General features: G+C 57.8%; 1 protein-coding gene across 1 annotated transcript in view; it reads right to left on the bottom strand.

Annotated features, from left to right (window-relative positions):
- The window catches only part of ADAP1 (ArfGAP with dual PH domains 1), a 60,304-nt gene that overhangs the window by 27,004 nt on the left and 12,892 nt on the right, over positions 1-20,408 (bottom strand). Inside the window, exons 2-3 of the mRNA XM_073012887.1 lie at positions 14,708-14,838; positions 4,551-4,642 (exon numbers count right to left, since the gene is read on the bottom strand). Of these exons, the coding sequence (XP_072868988.1) occupies positions 4,551-4,642; positions 14,708-14,838 (223 nt within the window). The remainder of the gene's footprint in view (positions 1-4,550; positions 4,643-14,707; positions 14,839-20,408) is intronic.

Raw genomic sequence — 20,408 nt, 5'->3', positions numbered from 1 at the left:
TTTTTGGAGGACACCGTGCAGCTGCCTGAGCCGCTCCGGCTGTGTGACCATGGAGGAGTTGCCCCCCAGCACCCAGCGTCCTATCTGTGACCCGAGGGTCACACAGTAGCCTCTTGGAGTCGCGGGAGGACCCAAGGCCACATGTGTGGAAGCCGGGGGCCTGTGGATGAGAGGCAGGTGCCAGGGATGGCTTTGACAACCACTGGCCTGCCAACAGCCCTCAGGGCGGGGCACCCACAGGGTCTGCAGCCCTGCCCTGGTGCGGACTGGGTCCCCAAGGCTCACACCCACACACAAGGGCCTCCCAGGGCCTGGCACAGAAGCTTCCAGAAGTAGCAGCAGGAGGAGGAAGCTCAGGGAGTGAGCACCAGGAAGTCGGGGGCAGGACCCCATCCTGCCCAGCAGAGCCCTCCTGAAGCCCCTCATCACCTGAAAACCAGTACTGCCTGGAGCCCACCCCACTCCCACAGCCCCGGAGGGGCCACACTGACACCCCCAAGTGGTCACAAGGAGGGGTTCTTCGGGCACCTGGCAGCCAGGACTCAAAGCCACCGGAAAGCGCCAACCACACACACCTCACCCCACGCCCCAGGATGTGTCCCAAGTTCCAGGGCTCCGGGGAGCCAGGCTTCAAGGACCCCCACAGCCACCCCTTCAAAGCCGGGGCCTGAGGGTCAGGTGGGTCCCCTCAACCCAGAGCAAAACGTGGGCTGGGGGCAGGGGGTTGGGCAGGTGCTCAGGGCGACGGCCTCCCCTAGGTGTGGACTCACAGGGGAAGAAGCTCTGAGCCCCAGAACCCACCTCCCCACAGGGCTCCCCTAGCTCAGGATGCCATGGGAGACCCCTCCCCGCTTTCCCCAGGGCGGGTCCTAGTGGCCACTGTGGCCTCCATAGGGGGTGCTGTTCACGCAGCTGGCAGTCCGTCCCTGAGGGTCCACTCCTGAGTGTGCCTTCTGCCCGAGTTCTGCCGGTTTCTACCGCAGGGAGTTCAGGACACGGTCAACACCCTTCCTGGAGGCTTTGCCTCTTGGGAAAGTGACTCCCCAGGGCCCCGGCTTTGCTTCTAGATAGTGGACCAATGGCTCACCCAAGTGGGTTTTTTCCCTTTTTTTTACGGGAAAATAGCCAGGGTAATGCTCACGACCCCGCCCACACCCCGGTCCCCCGCACCTGCCTCTCAGACCCTGCCCCCGCCCATCAGGCCCCGCCTCCGTCCCGCCTCTCAGTCCCTGCCCCGCCTCTCAGACCCCGCCCCCGCACCTGCCTCTCAGACCCCACCCTGCCCCGCCCCTCAGACCCTGACCCCGCCCCACCCCTCAGACCCCGCCCCTGCCCCGCCTCTCAGTCCCCAGACCCCGGCCCCGCCTCCACTGTCTATCCTGGGTGTTTCTGAGGCTGCCACCACCTGAACTGTGACCCCATCCTGACCCCCGGACCTGAGTGTGCCTTTATTTGGAAATATCGTGGTTGCAGATTCGTTGAGGCCACACAGGAGCAGGGTGGCCCCCAATCCAATGTGCCCCGAGTCCTTAGGAAGGGGAACTAGGACACAGACAAGCACACAGGGCCCACCACGAGAGGAAGCACCCCAGAGAGGCCTCGGGAGAAGCAGCCTCGAGCCTCCAGCCTCCAGAGCCAGGAGAAAGTAGATTTCTGTTGCTCTGGGCTGCTGGGCATGTGGTGCTCTGTTCCGGGAGCCCCAGACAGGGATGCAGAGCCCTGTCCCGCCCAGACACCTGCCCCACAGGGGGCTTGCTGGGGCTGGGGGCTCCAGAGCTTTGCTGGGATGGGCAGAGAGGAGGCCCCAAGCAGGTGCTGCCAGCAGCCAAGGGCTCCTCCTGCAGCTTCCCTCACTTGCCCTGATCACCCCTGGCCACACAGGAAGCAGGGAGGGGCTGGTTTCCACCCAGAAGTAAAACCAAGCAGAGCAGCCGCACGACTTTCTTTCCCCCGATGTCAAGATAGAAACTGGAGAGCTCTGAGGGTGACACAGGAAGAGATGGGTCCCGGTCTCTGAGTCACAGGCCGCTGCTAAAGATAATTGCACACAGGACCCTCTGCCCTCCCCTGCGGGCTCACCTTCCCCTCTTACAGCTGGGCAAACTGAGGCCCTGGGCCTCTGCTTGGCTGGAGGTGGGCACGGTGCACATCCTGCCTGGAGGGACCCCCAGTGTGTGCCGGGAGGCCGCAGGGCATGCCATCGGGGGCCTTCCGGGACCCTGCTCCGGGCCCTCCCCGCCACTCTAGCTCCTGTGAAGATGCCACCTAGACATCTGTGCAGCAGTGCTTTCCCGTAAAGACCTTCAACTCGGACCCAGGCTTGTCCAGGCTGCACAGAGGCCATGGGCACCAGGGCTGCTGGGGCTGGGAGAATCTCTGTGGGGGCAGAAGTGGGAGGAAGGTGGACAAGGCCCCTGCCCACCTTGCCAGGCTGGGTGGTTGGGCCCCCTGGGCCACAGAGCTGGACCACAAAATGGCAGGATGTAGGTACCTCCTGCCCTCCAGGTTACACAGCAGGTCCGCGCTGCACCCCTCAACCCTCCAGATCCATGCTGCACCCCTGCCATGCCACAGCATCCACGGCTCATACAGGGATTCACACCTCACCCCAGATGGTGGGCGTCAGCCCTGGGAGTCTCCTCACCCAGGACCCCACAGCAGCAGCCCCCGAGCCCACAGGCGTGTCCCCGCAGCCCCCCGCACCCATGTCTGCCCCTGGTCCCGACTCAGAACAGCCAGAGAGTGGGAGGAACTCAGATGCAGTGACCCAGGCCACAGAGCAGCCGGGGGCGGGGTGATAAAATAATGTCTCAAAAATAGCTGTGCTGGGGCTCCGTGATTCATACCGAGAGCCCGGGGCAGGGCCAGGGCAGGGTTCCCCTGTGAGGGCTTGGTGGGGGAGAGAGCAGCTGGCACCCGGGGTCTCAGAATGAGAGTATGGGGGGCCAGGGCCCCAGGCCTGTCCAGGTGGGGAGAGGTGAGTGCCTGGGGCTGAGCTGCCAGCCTCGAGCTTCTCAGCGGCGATTGGGGATTGCAGCTGGACCTGTCTCCAGGCTCACGGGAGGCTCATCAAGAAAACACCTGCCAAGCACCTGGACTGGGGCCCGGCATCGCGGCCCTTTACCAATAACAAATCAACATGCAGTCAAAGAAACTGAGTCGCTCGTGGCCTGAACATACTTCCAGCCCCTGCTCCCCAAAGACCCCCGGAGGGCCGGTTCGCATTGCAATCCCAGCTCTTTAGGAGACTGAGGCAGGGGGATCGCTTGAGCCCGGAAATTTGCAGCCAGCCTGGGCAATGTAGGGAGATCCCATCTCTATATTTAAAAAAAAAAAAAAAAAAAAAAAGGCCCTGGGTGGTTTGTAGGGTTGCAGCCAGGAAGTCCGTCCTTCCTCCCCTCCCTCCTCCCTCTTCCCTCTGGCTCCCCTCCACCCTACCCCCCAATCCCCACCCACCTTCCAGAGGCCTTTGGATCCAGTGAGGACCCCTGACCCCACTGCCCCCTCATGGAGCTCACTGGAGGGGACACAGACCCCAAACAGGACCCTGAATGCGGGGGAAGGCCCCCTGGTCACTGCAGTCCCCACCAGCAGCTCCTGGGCGGGCAGAGCCCAGGCTGTCTCAGCCCCCGAGTCAGGGCAAAGCCAACAACAGCACTTGGGCCCCTCAGGGCCTGGGAGGCCAGGCGCCCGCCGCTTTTCCTGCAGTGCCGTTGGGTCACACCCAAACCCTGCACCCAGCTCGTGCTCGGGGTGTCTCTGTGGGGTGGGTCCTTCACTCAGTGGGTTCACGGAGTGAGTCAACGGAGGGAGGTGCTGAGCAAACAGGAGACTGGGCGGTGCCCGGTGGGGCTGGGATTGAACCGGAGCAGGAAGCATGGGGGTCTGGGAGGGCACCCAGTGGGCCACACGTCCTTCCCCTATGACAGGTGTGAGAGGGTCAGTGCGAACAGCCAGGCCGGGCCCTGTGTGGTTCTCACCTGTCATTCCCACTGTCCGGGCAGATGGGGAGACTGAGGCTTGGAGGGGTGGGTTTTGATGGAGGTGGCTGATGTGAGGCCGAGCAGGCCTCATTTCCTCTCTCTCCACAACCTCCTGACCCCAGGATGCCCAGAGGACTGGGTCTCAGGCTCCCCCAACCGGCCACTGGTACCCACGTCTGCTCCCACCCCAAGGAGCCAGGGCAGGCCCCGAACAAGAGCAGCCCCTCCCGTCCTCCTCCCAGACTGCCGGGAGCACCTGGGAGGCCCCCTCAGATCCACCTGAGACCCCCAAGGCCCCAGTGAACCCGGGTGGGCTGCAGCTACTGATGCAGAATGACCTTTCCAGCCCCACCCCAGCGCCCACCGCCCCCCGCCCCAGAACCAAAGCCCAATGGCGGGCAGCAGACACAGGCAGCACCTCAGGGTCCGGGGGACTCAGCTGCGGCTGGCTTCTCCCGGACCCTGTGGGCGGCACCCAACTCGCCACCCTGCCGGGTCCTCCCGGGGCCATCTCGGAACCGCCCAGCGCTGTTGAGCACGGCCCTGACAAGACCCCTTTGTACTCACTGGCAGTCGGAGGGCGTGGGCCGGTAGTAGAAGGAGGGTACTTTGGACTCGAACCTGGCTCTCGCGGCATCGTTCCCGTGGGAGGCCAGGAACTGCAAGAGAGGAGCGGCCAGGTCAGAGGCCTGGGGTCCCAGGGGTAGTCCAGGAGGTACTGGCTGCGCTCAGGGCTGTCACCGCAGGGACCCACAGACCAAGGCTCCGAGGCCTCCGCCAGCGCCAGGACGGGAACCCCCACCTCCTCCTGCCCCAGGGACACCATTTCTGAGTGATGGACCCTCCCCTGGCACAGGGAAGGAGCCAGCGTCCAATGGGGTCCCGGCAAAGGGGGCCCAGGGGCCAGGCCCCTCTTGAGGATGGGTCTGAGGTTTGCCCCACTGTTTCAACCCCCAAGTCCACCCACACCAGCCATCCTGAGTCCACCCACACTGCATGTCCCGTGGGAGAGAGCTGGCTGCATCCTGTGACCCCCATCTCTGCCCCAGAGAGCAGGGACTTCCCCGTTCACCCAGCTCCCCAGCTCACATTTAGCAAAGAGCCAACAGGTGCCAGACATGGGGGCCTGGAGAGGGACTGGTGAGCGAGAGACCCAGACGTGGCCGGGACAGAGTCTCCGAGAGGACTCTGCAGGGACACACTGCAGGGACCCACAACACATTTACAAAACAGGCTGATGGAGAAGGAAACGGTGCCGTGAAGCAGGGGAGGAGCTCCAGGAAGCTGGAATTTCAGGAGGCTGGCGTTCCAGGAGGCTGATGCTCCAGGAGGCTGGCACATGGACTGTGCTCCTGGCAGGTGCAAAGGCCCTGAGGGTGGACGCTGGCATTGACCCTGCCGCCAGCCAGGTGTGGTGAGCCTCGAGCGGGGCAGGAGGGGCCACCACACCCCACGCCAGCCCCGAGGGCATGGGAGAGGCTCTGCTTGCTATGCTCTAAGCGCCCCCCCCCACCGAGGGAGACACTGTTTGCACCTTCAAGCTCCTGAATGCAGCTCGCCAGAGGCCACGGCCAGGCCCAGCCAGACAGACGTCCCCTAACATCACCCTGCTCCGAGGATCACACGGCCATAAAAGGGGAGGGCCCAGAGGAGTAGCTGGAGACATCACAAGCAACAAGAGGCTGGCACCGATGTAAAATTCGAAAACGAATGGCTTTTCCATAGAAAACTCAAATACAAGGAGAGATCCTGTCACCAACAGCAACGGGACAAATTGTCTGAGTCGCTGGATGGGAAACGTCTCAGGTCTCCACGGGAAAACCGGCGTGTGCTCCCGAGGATGCAGAGGAGCCTCGACCAGAGACACAGGGAGGTGGAGAAATGTCTCCTCACGGGAGTCTACGTGTTTTTTTATAATAACTGCCAAAAACCAGCAGCAAAATTTATTATGATGATGTATTTTTTTTAACCTAGAAATGGTTCTAAAGTTTAAAAAATTAACAGGGACTCACGTCTGTAGTCCCAGCACTTTGGGAAGCCGAGGTGGGAGAACCACTTGAGGCCAGGAGTTCGATACCACTCTGGGCAACATAGTGAGACCCTGTCTCTCAAAAAAAAAAAAAATTAGCCAGGCGTGATGGCGCACACCTGTGGTCCCAGCTACTAGGGAGGCCGAGGTGGGAAGATGGCCTGAACCTGGGAGTTTGAGGTTGCAGTGGGCTATGATGGTGCCACTGAACTCCAGCCTGGGTGGCAGAACAAGACCCTGTCTCTACTGGACGCAGCGGCTCACGCCTGTAATCCCAGCACTTTGGGAGGCCGAAGCGGGAGGATCCCTTGAGGCCAAGAGGTCAAGGCTATGAGCTCTGGTTATACCACTGCACTCCAGCATGGGAAAAGAGCAAGATCTTATCTCTGCAAAAAAAAAAGGAAAGTAAAAATAAAAAATAAATAAATGGGTAAGGGTTTTAACTTATACATATATGTACATATACATGTATACTTGTATATATGTATACGTATACATATATACATATATGTATACTTTTAATTTGTTTTAATAGAGATGAGATTCCACTCTTTTGCCCAGGCTGGTCTCAAACTCCTGGACTCAAGCCATCGTCCCACCTCGGCCTAAAAATGGGGAAGGATTTGAGGCCGGGCACGGTGGCTCACGCCTGTAATCCCAACACTTTGGGAGGCCAAGGTGGGCGGATCACGAAGTCAGGAGATTGAGACCATCCTGGCTAATACAGTGAAACCCCGTCTCTGCTAAAAATACAAAAAATTAGCTGGGCATGGTGGTGGGCACCTGTAGTCCCAACTACTGGAGAGGCTGAGGCAGGAGAATGGTGTGAACCTGGGAGGCGGAGCTTGCAGTGAGCCGAGATCGCACCACTGCACTCCAGCCTGGGTGACAGAGTGAGACTCCGTCTCAAAAGATATATAAAATAAAATTAAAATAAATAAATAAATAAATGGGGAAGGATTTGAATTGACATTTCTGCAAAGAAGATGCACAAATGGCCACTCGGCCACGCAAAGGCACTCAGCACTGTTAGCCGTCAGGGGAACGCAGATCAAAACCTCAATGAGCTACCACCTCTCCCCCGCTAGGATGGCAAGGTCAAAGTGGCACAGGGGAGTGTGCTAGAGAGGATGTGGAGAGATCAGAGCCCCCGTATGCTGCTGGTGGGAACCTCCGGCTGTGGTGACTAACAATCCGGCAGTTCCTCAAAATGGTAAACAGAGTTACCATAGAGCCCAGCAATTCCTCTGCACCCTAAGAGATGCCAAGACCCAGAGACATGCACACGAACGTTCACGGCGCGTTCTTCGTGACAGCTAAGAACGGGAACAAGCCCCAGGTCCGTACACAGAAGCACAGATAAACTAAATGTGATTGAGCCACACCATGAAGGGTTCCTCGGCCATAAAGAGGAATGCCGGCCGGGCGCGGTGGCTCATGCCTGTCATCCCAGCACTTCGGGAGGCAGAGGTGGGCAGATCATGAGGTCAGGAGTTCAAGACCAGCCTGCGCAACACGGTGAGACCTTGTCTCTACCGAAAATACAAAAATTAGCCGGGCATTGTGGCGGGCACCTGTAATCCCAGCTACTCAGGAGGCTGAGGCAAGAGAATCGCTTGAACCCGGGAGGCAGAGCTTGCAGTGAGCCAAGATCGCGCCACTGCACTCCAGCCTGGGCGACAGAGCGAGACTCCGCCCCCCCACCCCCCTAAAAAAAACAAAACAAAACAAAAAAAAGAGCAACGCAATTCTGAAACATGCCACTGCCCAGGTGATCACTGGACACCAGAAGGAAACCAGACACAAAACACCGCACATGTCGGCCGCACGTGGCAGCTCACGCCTGTGATCCCAGCACTTTGGGAGGCTGAGGTGGGAGGATCGCTCGAGCCCGGGAGTTCGGGACCAGCTTAAGCAACATAGTGACACCCTGTTTCAAAAACAAAAAAATAAGACCACATATTGTGTGATTCCATCTGTTTGAAATGTTCAGAACAAGCAAATCCACAGAGACACGAAGCAGCTCTGTCTACATTCAGTAACGGCTGTGGCGGTGGCGATGGGAGGGGGGTGAGTACGGGCTACGTTGGGATATTAAAATGTCCTGGAATTAGACAGTGGTGATGGTCGTGCAGCCCTGTGGCTTCACTAAAGCTACTGAACTGTACACTTTACAGGAGTGAGTTGTATGTGGATTATCCCTCAATAAACCTGTTATCAAAAAATAACCCTCAGGGTTGGGTGCAGTGGATCAAGCCTGCAATCCCAGCACTTGGGAGACTGAAGCAGGAGGATCACTTGAGGCCAGGAGTTCAAGACCATCCTGGGCAACACAGTGAGACCCCGTCTCTACAAAACATACAAAAATTAGCCAGGTGTGGTGGTGCACGTCTGTAGTTCTGTCTGCTCAGGAGGCTGAGGTGAGAGGATGGTTTGAGCCCAGGAGCTTGAGGCTGCAGTGAGCTGTGATTGTGCCACCACCCTCCAGCCTGGGTGACAGAGCAAGACTGTCTCAAAAAAAACAAAACAAAACAAAAACAAAAACAAACAGGCCGGGTGCGGTGGCTCAAGCCTGTAATCCCAGCACTTTGGGAGGCCAAGATGGGTGGATCATGAGGTCAGGAGATCGAGACCATCCTGGCTAACACGGTGAAACTCCATCTCTACCAAAAAAACACAAAAAATTAGCCAGGCGAGGTGGCGGGCACCTGTAGTCCCAGCTACTCAGGAGGCTGAGGCAGGAGAATGGCGTAAACTCGGGAGGCGGAGCTTGCAGTGAGCTGAGATCTGGCCACTGTACTCCAACCTGGGCGACAGAGCGAGACTCCGTCTCAAAAAACAAACAAACAAACAAACACAAATAAACAAATAAAAACCCTCAGGCAAAGAAGGCCTCTTTATGTATGCTGTAGACCCTAAAACCACAACATAAAAGGTTGACCACTTTGACTATGTCGAAATAAAAATTTCCATGGCAAAAACCACCATGAGCAAATTCGAAAGACAACCTAGAAAAAAATGTTTTTGGTATCTCAAAGGATGAATTTCTCTAACATACCAGGAACCCCTAGAAGATGAAAACAGCTAACATTGCAGCAGAAAGGCAGGCAAAGGTGTGAAAAGACTTCACAGGCAAGAAAACACAGGGCCGGGCGCGGTGGCTCATGCCTGTAATCCCAGCACTTTGGGAGGCTGAGGCAGGTGGATCATCAGGTCAGGAGATCGAGACCATCCTGGCTAACCTGGTGAAACCCCATCTCTAATGAAAAAAAGATTAGCCGGGCCGGGTGTGGTGGCGGGCACCTGTAGTTCCAGCTACTCGGGAGGTTGAGGTAGGAGAACGGCGTGAACCCGGGAGGTGGAGCTTGCAGTGAGCTGAGATCACGTCACTGCACTCTGGCCTGGGCAACAGAGTGAGACTCTGTCTCAAAAAAAAAAAAAAAAAAAAAAGAAAAGAAAAGAAAAGAGATCCTGAGAACAACCTCTCACTCATCAGAGCAGCAAAGGAGAAGCCCTGGGCAGCCAGTGTGCTGGGGAGGAGGTGGCAAATACCCCCACAGCGTGCTGGGCAGCAGGTGGCAAATACCCCCATGGCGTGCTGGGGAGGAGGCGGCAAATACCCCCATGGCGTGCTGGGGAGGAGGCGGCAAACACCCCCACAGCGTGCTGGGGGCATGTGAGCAGTTACAGTGGAGAGTTTGGCAAACATGTCTCCAAAATTACCAAGCCACGTAACTTTTGAACTTGCACTTTCACTTCTAGGAATTTAGGCCACCAATGTACTTCCACATGTGCAAAGTGACGCATCAGTGAGGCTGCTTGCCGGCCCAGTGGGAATGGCAGGAACAGTCTGGAAACGACTGGCATGTGCAGCCCAAGGGGACATGGCAAGCAGACCGTGGTTCCCCCTAGGAGGGCGAGGGGCTCCACGTGCTCTCAACAGGCAAAGAACATCTCTCAGAAGCACACGCTAGGCCCGGTGCTGTGGCACACACCTGTCATCCCAGCATTTCAGGAGGATCATTTGAGTCCAGGAGTTTGAGACCAGCCTGGCCAATATAGCAAGACCCCATCACTACAAAAAATTTTTTTTTTAAATTAGCCAGGGCTGGCGCAGTGGCTCACATCTGTAATCCCACAACTTTGGGAGGCCAAGCGGGGTGGATCACCTGAGGCCAAGAGTTCAAGGCCAGCGTGGCCAAAATGGCAAAACCCCATCTCTATTAAAAATACAAAAATTAGCTGGGCATGGTGGCACACATCTGTGATCCCAGCTACTCGGGAGGCTGAAGCAGGAGAATTGCTTGAATGTGGGAGGTAGAGGTTGCAATGAGCTGAGATCATGCCACTGCACTCCAGCCTGGGCAATAGAGTGAGACTCTGTCTCTAAAAAAAAAAAAAAATTAGCCAGGCATGGTGGTGTATGCCTGTGGTCCTAGCTACTTCTTGGGAGGCTGAGGCAGGAGGATCATTTGAGCCTAAAAGTTCAAGGCTGTAGTGAACTATGATAGCGCCACTGAACTCCAGCCTGGGCGACAGAGTGAGACCGTGTCTCAAAAAAAAAAAAAAAAAAAAAAAAAAAAAAGAGAGAGAGAGAAAGGAAGGAAGGAGGGTAGGGAGGGATGGAGGGACGGAGGGAGAGAAGAAAGGAAGGCAGGAGGGAAGGAGGGAGGAAGGGAGGGAGCGAGGCCCACACAGACCCCTGGCTGCCTGACTAGGGTGGGGGCGGTGCTCAGAGGTGGGAGACAGGGAAGCAGACAGCTCCCTTCTGCAGCTACCCTTGGAACCTGCTGAATGTGTCACTAAATTGTCAAAATACATTAAATAAGGTAGAGATGACCCACGTGTCCATCCGAGGGTGAATGAATAAAGCAAAGTGTTCCATCCACACAGGGCACGTTCTCCAGCCTTGAAAGGGGCGAAGCTGTCACACAGGCTGCAGCGTGATGGGCCTCTGGGACCCGGCACAGCGGGAAAGGAGTCGGACGCCGAAGCCCACACACCGTGCGATCCCGTTTGTAAAAGTCCAGAACCCACAAATCTACACGGAGAGAAAGTGGATTTGCAGCTGCTTCAGGCTGGGCGGGGTGAGAGCCAAAAGGCACAGACTTTCTTTCTGGGGTGATGAAAATGTCCCAATATTGGCTGCAGTGAAGTTTGCACAACTCTGTGAATTTACCAGAAAACCTTCAGCTGTGCACTACACATGGTGAATCGTACGGCTGTGAATGGCATCTCAATGAAGCAGTTGTTTTAAAAGGTATTATCAAGGAATAGAAAGCTGGGGGGACGAAAACATAAAATGTGAAGAAAGGGAAAGAAGAGGAGAATCTTCAGTTGTTGGCCCTTTAACCTTAGTCTGGTTCTCAGCGATGACCACCTCGGGCCCGTTTCTCCCTTAGGGGTAGGAGCAGGCTTAGCCCCCGGATGTCCCCGCTGTTCACCAGCCAAGGAATGGCCAAGGGGCCTGAGTGCAGGGAGCCACGGGGGGCCCAGTGCAGCCCCCACCCCACAGAGTCCCCGGCAAGAAGCCGGACTGAGACCCAGCTCTGCCCGGGGGCCAGGGTGCAGATGCTCTCAGGAGCCAAGCCCCCAGGCCTGCCTGAGATTCATGTTTGATTTTCATCGCACAAGTGAACGTGCAGACAACAGAACGGGGATGGAACCTCCTTGTGGCCCCCCACTCAGTGCTCTCCCAAAGTCCCCATCGCACCGGACCTCTGCAGCAGGAATCAGGGGTTGCTTTCTTTCCTTTTTTTTTTTTCTGAGATGGAGTCTTGCTCTGTCGCCCAGGCTGGAGTGCAGTGGTGCGATCTCGGTTCACTGCAAGTTCCACCTCCCGGGTTCGCGCCGTTCTCCTGCCTCAGCCTCCCGAGTGGCTGGGACTACAGGCACCCGCCACCACGCCTGGCTAATTTCTTTTGTATTTTCAGTAGAGATGGGGTTTCACCGTGTTAGCCAGGATGGTCTCGATCTCCTGACCTCGTGATCCGCCTGCCTCAGCCTCCCAAAGTGCTGGGATTATAGGCGTGAGCCACCGCGCCCGGCCAGGAGATTCTTGGTAACACCCACGGTGGGCCCTCCCCAGCCTTCCTCTCCAGCCTTCCCCTCCGGCCATCACCCCAGGCAGATCAGGATGGCACCAAGGTGGTCCCTGTCCTCTCCTGCTGATTATATTTAGGGTTTTTCCAACAACAGTGAATGCCCCACCCCTGGGCCTTTGCCCCATTTGCCCTGTAATTATGCAGACAATGGGCAGGTCTCCCTGAGCCGAGGAGTCTGCGCCCCCGTAGGCCCTCCAGGGACTCACGGCTGTTTCCTCCAGGAGTGATGGCAGAGTGACTTGGAGATGGGACACCCATCCCATCATCTTTCTGACATTGGCCATTGGTCCCCTGTTGACCAGGGAGGGGGACGGTCCAGGGGCCACCCTGCCCATTTTTTAGGGAAGGAAATGGAGGCTCAGACAAGCCCACGGCCTGGCGAAGGGACGGATATCACATCCCAGTGTCCCCCCTCCGGGTCAGTGAAGGTGGGTCAAAGGCAGTGAGCCCAAGGTGGGCCGGGGTCCTGAGGGGATTCACAGGGATGCCCTCAACTCAGAGTGTGGGGGATCATGGCGTTAAATGCAGAAGCTGATTTGGGGTTGCCCTGGGTGGGTCAGGGACTCTGCTGTCCCTGGGTCTTTTTCTGTCTCCCAGGCTGGAGCGCAGAGGTGCCATCACAACTCACTGCAGCCTCGAATTCCTTGGTTCAGCCGGGCGCGGTGGCTCAGGCCTGTCATCCCAGCACTTTGGGAGGCTGAGGTGGGTGGATCACCTGAGGTCAGGAGTTCAAGACCAGCCTGGCCAACATGGTGAAACCCCATCTCTACTAAAAATACAAAAATTAGCTGGACATGGTGGTGTGCACCTGTAATCCCAGCCACTCGGGAGGCTGAGGCATGAGAATCGCTTGAGCCCGGGAGGCGGAAGTCACAGTGAGCTGAGATCACTCCAGCCTGGGTGACAAAGACAGACTCTGTCTCAAAAAAAAAAAAAAAGAATTCCTGGGCTCAAGCTATCCTCCTGCCTCAGCCTCCTGAGTGGCTGGGATTACAGGCACCACCCCCACGCCAGGCCGAGGCACGGGGATCCCAGCTATGATTTCTTTTTTTTTTTTTTTTTTTTTTTTGAGACGGAGTCTCGCTCTGTCGCCCAGGCTGGAGTGCAGTGGCTGGATCTCAGCTCACTGCAAGCTCCGCCTCCCGGGTTCACGCCATTCTCCGGCCTCAGCCTCCCGAGTAGCTGGGACTACAGGCGCCCGCCACCTCGCCTGGCTAGTTTTTTTTTTGTATTTCTTAATAGAGACGGGGTTTCACCGTGTTAGCCAGGATAGTCTCGATCTCCTGACCTCGTGATCCGCCCGTCTCAGCCTCCCAAAGTGCTGGGATTACAGGCTTGAGCCACCACGCCCGGCCTATGATTTCTAACAAGCCCCAAGTTGTGACCCCTGCACCAAGGCTGCCTGTTAGAAGCAAATAAGTTACTCCCGATCAGGGGCCAGGGCCAGTGGTGTCAGGGAGCCGGGGGCTGGGGTCAGTGGTGGTGCACAGCCAGGGGCTGGGGTCAGTGGTGCTGGAGAGCCAGGGGCTGGGGTTAGTGGTCCTGGAGAGGGGGTGCCAGAGTCAGTGGTGTTGGAGAGTAGGGGCCCACGGTCAGTGGTGCTGGAGAGCGGGGAGACATGCATAGGAGGCCACCAGCCTCTACGACCCTCCCCATCCCCACAGCAGCCCCCAGACCACCGCTCTCACCTCCATGCGGCCCCTAGGTCCCGCTCACCAGCAGCCAGGCAGATCAGTGGCACCAAGACCCCAAGTCCCACAAGTGGGGCTGGGGTGACCCTCCCACTGGGGTCTTCAGGCCCCACGCTCCATCTGAGCTGCAGCCCCCAGCCGGGGTCTTGTTCCTTCTCCACCTCCCTTGGGGTCTTCCTATGGGGGCCTTTCCTGCCGCCTCGAGCGTGCCTGACCTCCCCCTGCATGCCAGGGCTTCCTGGTTGGCTCACACCTGTCTCCCTCCCCAGAGAGGCGTCTCTAGGGCCCCACTAGGCATCTGTGGCCGGAGTCCCTGCCTGGCTGTGCTAAGTGCTCCGTGAAGCTGCTTCAGGTGCACAGTAAGAGGTGGGCAGTGGCTGTGTCACCTCAGAGGCCGCCCAGGGGACAGGTAATGGAGCTGTACACAGACGGCAGCGGGTCGGGGTGCACGGGGACTGCTGGGGAAATGCGACCCTGACTCTGGGTCGTGCTGTGCGGCCTGGGACGCTGCATTCTGTTTCCTCAGAGACAGGGTCTCTGTTACCCTGAACCGAATGTTCCCGGAGTGGGGATTTGAGGGGAGCACTCCCGAGCTCCCAGGGCACAGGAATCGGGACCCGCCTTCACTCCCTGGCCTGCCACACACACCTGGAGCTGTTCACAGAAAGGCTGGACCCAGCAGGGGGTGGGTGGAGCAGTCACACAGGACAGGCCGCTGGAGAGGGGCGGGGTCCTGCGCCGCCCTGGCCTCCACAGCCTCGGTCCAGCCAGCCAGGCCCCTCAGAGCAGCCCAAGGCCCCAGGGGGGCACAGCCAGGCCGTGCGGCATCTCTGGCTCCAGAGGCCTGGGCTGGGGCCACCCGGGGACTGTGTGGGTCCCCCCGCCCCTCCCCCGCCGTACCTCCACTTGGGCCTCGTCCCAGGCGTCCAGGCGGACGGACTTCACCTTGCTGACCTGGGGGATGTTCCGGTGGATTCCCGAGCAGCTGAGGCAGATGAAGACTCCCAGAGTGTAGGAGGCCCAGTCGGGATCTGCAAGGGAGAGCTGGACGTTCACAGAGGCTCAGCCCAGGGACCTCGGAGGGAGGGTGGTCGGAGCCTCAGGTCAGGGTCAGGAGCCCCCGGCCATGCAGTGGAGGCTTCAGAGGAGACCCCCGGGGACACCTGGCCCCGTGCGCCCCCAGGCACCTAACCCCAGCTCCCCCTGCCCTCTACCGGGTGCAGACGGAGCTCTCCCCGGACACCCCCAGCATCTGAGCAAGCCGGTCTGCACAGGCTCCCTGCCAGGTGCCGGGAACCTCCAGCAGAGGCTGGCCCACAGGAGCCCATGCCCCGGGCTGGAGGGCACCTGGCACTCCTGAGGACTGGGTCCACGTGCTTTCCTGGTGTCCGCTGCCCTGGGAGACGTCTGTGGGCCGGAATCCTCCTGGGGGAGGGGGCCAAGATTGGAAACTTCAGATAGGATCTGAGTGCGGGGGGTGCCCCCGAAGGACGCACCGTAGCAGCGGATGACGATGCACCATGCGTGGGGTGACAGCGCGCGGCCGGCACTAACTGTGATAACCGCGCTGTGGCTTCACCCTGCGTGCGGCCTGTCCAGCGATTCCACGTCTCCATGTCTGGTTTGCCTTAAACGGTCCAACAAAGCTGGGCACAGTGGCTCACGCCTGTAATCCCAGCACTATGGGAGGCTGAGGCAGCAGAATCTTTTTTTTTTTTTTTTTTTGAGACAGAGTCTGTTGCCCGGGCTGGAGTGTGATGGCACGATCTCGGCTCGCTGCAACCTCTGCCTCCCGGGTTCAAGCGATTCTCGTGCCTCAGCCTCCCGAGCAGCGAGGCACGGACCACCACGCCCGCCTAACTTTTGTATTTTTAGTGGAGATGGGGTTTCATCATGTTGGCCAGGCTGGCCTCGAATCTTGACCTCAAGTGATCCACCCACTCGGCCTCCCAAAGTGATGGGATGGCAGGCGCGAGCCACTGCGTGGGGTGTGGGTGTCACAGCTCAGTCTTTCCGCTGCTGCACGCGAGAAACGTCTCATTCTGGAACGGCAAAGTGAGTCGTGGGGAACGTCCAGCCCCACCCTGGGGCGATGGCTAAGAGGGCTGCTGTGTGACTCTCGTGTTTTCTTCTGGCTCCGAACGACCCTTCACATTTCAAGGGAGTGGAATGGCTGAAAGGCACCCCAGAGAGAACAGTCTCTGGGGGAGATGAGTCATCTCTGAAATGCTTTTATTTTTAAGTGGAGGCTCTCCTGGGTGAGGCTGGTGGAAATCGAGGCACTCCTGACAAGAAGGTGCGGCTGTGGACCAAAGCCTGTTTGGGGAATCATGACCGGAGAGGACCCCGCCCTTCAGGCCTGGCTGAGGAGAGCCCCCCTCCCCACGCTGATCGGGGCCCACCCTTGGCTGGTGGGGGACTCCCATGCCGGGCAGTGGAGGCCCAGTGGGGCTGGGCCTGTGCTCCGAGTCACTGCCAGGAGGAGAGGTACCCAAGCGAGCCCCAACTGGGGATGGTGTGCATGAGAACCAGCAGGCTAGGCCTCTGGGATCTGTGGGTCACGCCGGGCCTCTGGGATCTGTGGGTCACGCCCAGCCTCTGGGATCTGGGGGTCACGCCCGGCTTTGGGATCTGGGGCTCACGCCAGGTCTCTGGGATCTGGGGGTCACGCCCGGCCTCTGGGATCTGGGGGTCATGCCTGGCCTCTGGGATCTGGGGGTCACGCCGGGCCTCTGGGATCTGGGGGTCACTCCCGGCCTCTGGGATCTGGGGGTCACGCTGGGCCTCTGGGATCTGGGGGGTCACGCCCGGCCTCTGGGATCCGGGGGTCATGCCCGGCTTTGGGATCTGGGGCTCACGCCAGGTCTCTGGGATCTGGGGGTCACGCCCGGCCTCTGGGATCTGGGGGTCATGCCTGGCCTCTGGGATCTGGGGGTCACGCCGGGCCTCTGGGATCTGGGGGTCACTCCCGGCCTCTGGGATCTGTGGGTCATGCTGGGCCTCTGGGATCTGGGGGGTCACGCCCGGCCTCTGGGATTTGGGTGTCATGCCCGGCCTCTGGGGCTTGGGGGTCACGCCTGGCCTCTGGGATTTGGGTGTCATGCCCGGCCTCTGGGATTTGGTGGGTCACACCGGGTCTCTGGGATTTGGGGGTCACACCCGGCTCTGGGATCTGTGGGTCACGCCAGGCCTCTGGGATTTGGGGGTCATGCCCGGCCTCTGGGGCTTGGGGGTCACACCCAGCCTCTGGGATTTGGGGGTCACACCGGGCCTCTAGGATTTGGGGGTCACACCGGGCCTCTAGGATTTGGGGGTTGTCTGTCACAGCTGTTAGGCTCCCTGATTAATGAAGTCTGTCTCCCCATTAACGTGGGCTTCTTGAGGACCCCAGACCCAGCACCCCCGGATCTGGCACAGAGCTCAGTCCAGAGCAGGTCTCCACAGGAGTTGTGAATGAAGGAGCCACCAACACCCCGACTTCAGCAGAGCCCCCATCTTCAGGAGAGACCAAAGGCTTTCTCCTCACCCCTCGGTCAGTCGGCAAACATTTGCCAAGTGACCCTCTCGTGGGAACCAGGAGTTTTGCCTGTGCTGAGTAGGGCGGCTTTTGGGAGAAAGAATTTGGCTACAGGATCAGCAGTTTGGTTTTGTGGGGTTTTTTTTTTTTGAGACAGGATCTTGCCCTGTCGCACAAGGTGGAGTGCAGTGGTGCAATCACAGCTCACTGCAGCCTCCAACTCCTGGGCTCAAGCGATCCTCCTGCCTCAGCCTCCCAAGTAGCTGGAACTGCAGGCATACACCAGCATACCCAGCTAATGTTTACAATTTTTGGTAGAGATTTTTAAATTTTGGTTGCCCAGGCTGGACTTGAACTCCTGGGCTCAAGCGATCCTCCTGTCTTGGCCTCCCAAAGTGCTGGGATTACAGATGTGTGATGCCGTGTCTGGCCAGGAAACTCTGGACTCCCCTGGAGAACAGGTGGGGAAGAACCACACTGAACTCCCAGGAGAGAGAGACCTGACTCCTCCCCCTGGGCTCCATCTTCTCCCGAAGCCTTCGTGAAAGATGCCGCAAATGCTTGGCACATGGCTGTGCACGGGGCACCCGGCAGGCATGCCAGTCTCCAGGCCTCGGCCTCCTCATCTGTGGGGTGGGACGGCACGAGCCACTTACAGGCGTAGTGGGCAACGTGAGCCCAGATGGGAACACTGCCGCTCGGGGTGCAGTGGGGGCCCCCGTTCTCACAGCATGGCAATGCTTTTGGGTTCTGCTCTGACAGTGTGGACCACGGACCCAGGCTTCCTGTCTCATGGCCTTTATCTGCCCGTCTGGAAGTCCTGAGGGAGGCTGAGCAACAGCCACCAACAGCTCCCGCACAGCCCAGGGCCCAGAATGCCTGTGTCCACCTCCATCCTCACTCAGGCGCTCCGGGACAGGGTGTCCCTCTCCTGGTCTGGAAGGAGGCCTGTTCGCGGAACCCGCGGCGGGAGCTGGGCCTGGAAGGAGGCCTGTTCGGGGAACCCGCGGCGGGAGCTGGACTCTATGGGCGTGGACCAGCTGCCTGTTGTTGTAAAGAAGCTGTTACTGGAACTCAGCCATGCCCGTTTATGAATTGTCTATAGCTGCTTTTGTGAGCAGTCGTTGACTAGCTGTGATGGAGACTTTACGGCCCTAAAATATTTACTGTCTTTTTTGTTGTTGTTTTTTGAGACAGTTTCGCTCTTGTTGCCCAGGCTGGAGTGCGATGGGGTGATCTTGGCTCACTGCAACCTCCGCCTCACAGGTTCAAGTGATTCTCCTGCTTCAGCCTCCTGAGTAGCTGGGATTGCAGGCATGCACCACCACACCCGGCTAATTTTGTATTTTTAGTAGAGATGCAGTTTCACCATGTTGGCCAGGTTGGTCTCAAACTCCTGACCTCAGGTGATCCGCCTGCCTCGGCCTCCCAAAGTGCTGGGATTACAGGCGTGAGCCACCACACCCGGCCTGCTACCTGTCTTTTTAAGAAAAAGTTTGCTGGCCGGGCACGGTGGCTCACACCTGTAATCGCAGCACTTTGGGACTTTGGGAGGCCAAGGCGGGTGGATCACCTGAGGTCAGGAGTGTGAGACCAGCCTGGCCAACATAGTGAAACCACATCTCTACTAAAAATACAAAAATTAGCCTGGCGTGGTGACAGGTGCCTGTAATCCCAGCTACTTGGGAGGCTGAGGCAGGAGAATCACTTGAACCCAGGAGATGGAGATTGCAGTGAGCTGAGATCATGCCTGGGCAACAGAGTGAGACTTTGTCTCAAAAAAAAAAAAAAAAAAGAAAAAGTTTGCCAACCTCTGCTTAGAGGGAAAAATGGGTGTGGCACAGATGAGTGAGCCCAAGAAGGGCTTGTAAGTAGGACTGATAGCTTTCAACCATTACTAATACAGCCTATCTTTGACAAACCAGGTACAAGTGAAGCTAGGGAGTGGTTACAACCTGTCCTGATCTCTTGCAACTGGCACAAGGTCCCCCTGGTGTAAAGTTAGAGATTGTCTGATGCAAACCTGTCACATCCTCCTGGTATTCATGTGTGAGGATATACATGCCTGCGTGCACACCCACAGACACAATATGAATAGCCTACTGGGGAGGGCTCAGGGAATTTAATATGAAGAAATAGAGACACCAGCCAGGTGTGGGTGCTCACATCTGTCATCCCAGCATTTTGGGAGATTGAGGCGGGAGGATCACTTGAGCCCAGGAGGTGGAGGTTGCAGTGAGCCAAGATGGTGCCACTACACTCCAGCCTGGGTGTCACAGACCCTGTCTCTCATACACACACACACACACACACACACAATATCGAGACATGAAGACCTTTTATGTAAGAATCAAAAGACGAGGCCGGGCGCGGTGGCTCAAGCCTGTAATCCCAGCACTTTGGGAGGCTGAGACGGGCGGATCACGAGGTCAGGAGATCGAGACCATCCTGGCTAACATGGTAAAACCCCGTCTCTACTAAAAGGTACAAAAAACTAGCCAGGCGAGGTGGTGGGCGCCTGTAGTCCCAGCTACTCAGGAGGCTGAGGCAGGAGAATGGCTTAAACCTGGGAGGCAGAGCTTGCAGTGAGCTGAGATCCGGCCACTGCACTCCAGCCTGGGCGACAGAGCCAGACTCCATCTCAAAAAAAAAAAAAAAAGAATCAAAAGATGAGAGCTAGTTAAATCACGTGTGTTGGAGACAGGGGCAATACAAGGTTGTCACTGGAAGGGCAGGAAGTTTGTACCATTTTTAAAAAGTTTTTGTGGAGTTTTACTAGGATGACTAAAATTTAAAAGATGGATACTACCAAGTGTTGATGAGGATACAGAGCAACTGGAACTCTCATCCACTGCTGGTAGAAGTACAAATTAGTCCAACCCACTCTGAAAATAGCTTGTCAGTTTCTTACATAGTTAAAGATATATCTCCCATATGACACAGCCACTCTACTCCTAGGAATTTGCCCAAGGGAAATCAAAATGTAGGTCCATAAAAAGATGTACATCCAATAGTATATAAAAAGAGTAATACACCATGATCAACAGGGGTTTTTACCAGTAATGCAAGGTTGGTTTAACATTT

The sequence above is a fragment of the Chlorocebus sabaeus genome, chromosome 28, assembly GCF_047675955.1.
Source record: "Chlorocebus sabaeus isolate Y175 chromosome 28, mChlSab1.0.hap1, whole genome shotgun sequence".
NCBI lineage: Eukaryota > Metazoa > Chordata > Mammalia > Primates > Cercopithecidae > Chlorocebus > Chlorocebus sabaeus.
This window is presented reverse-complemented; position numbering and strand designations above follow the sequence as displayed.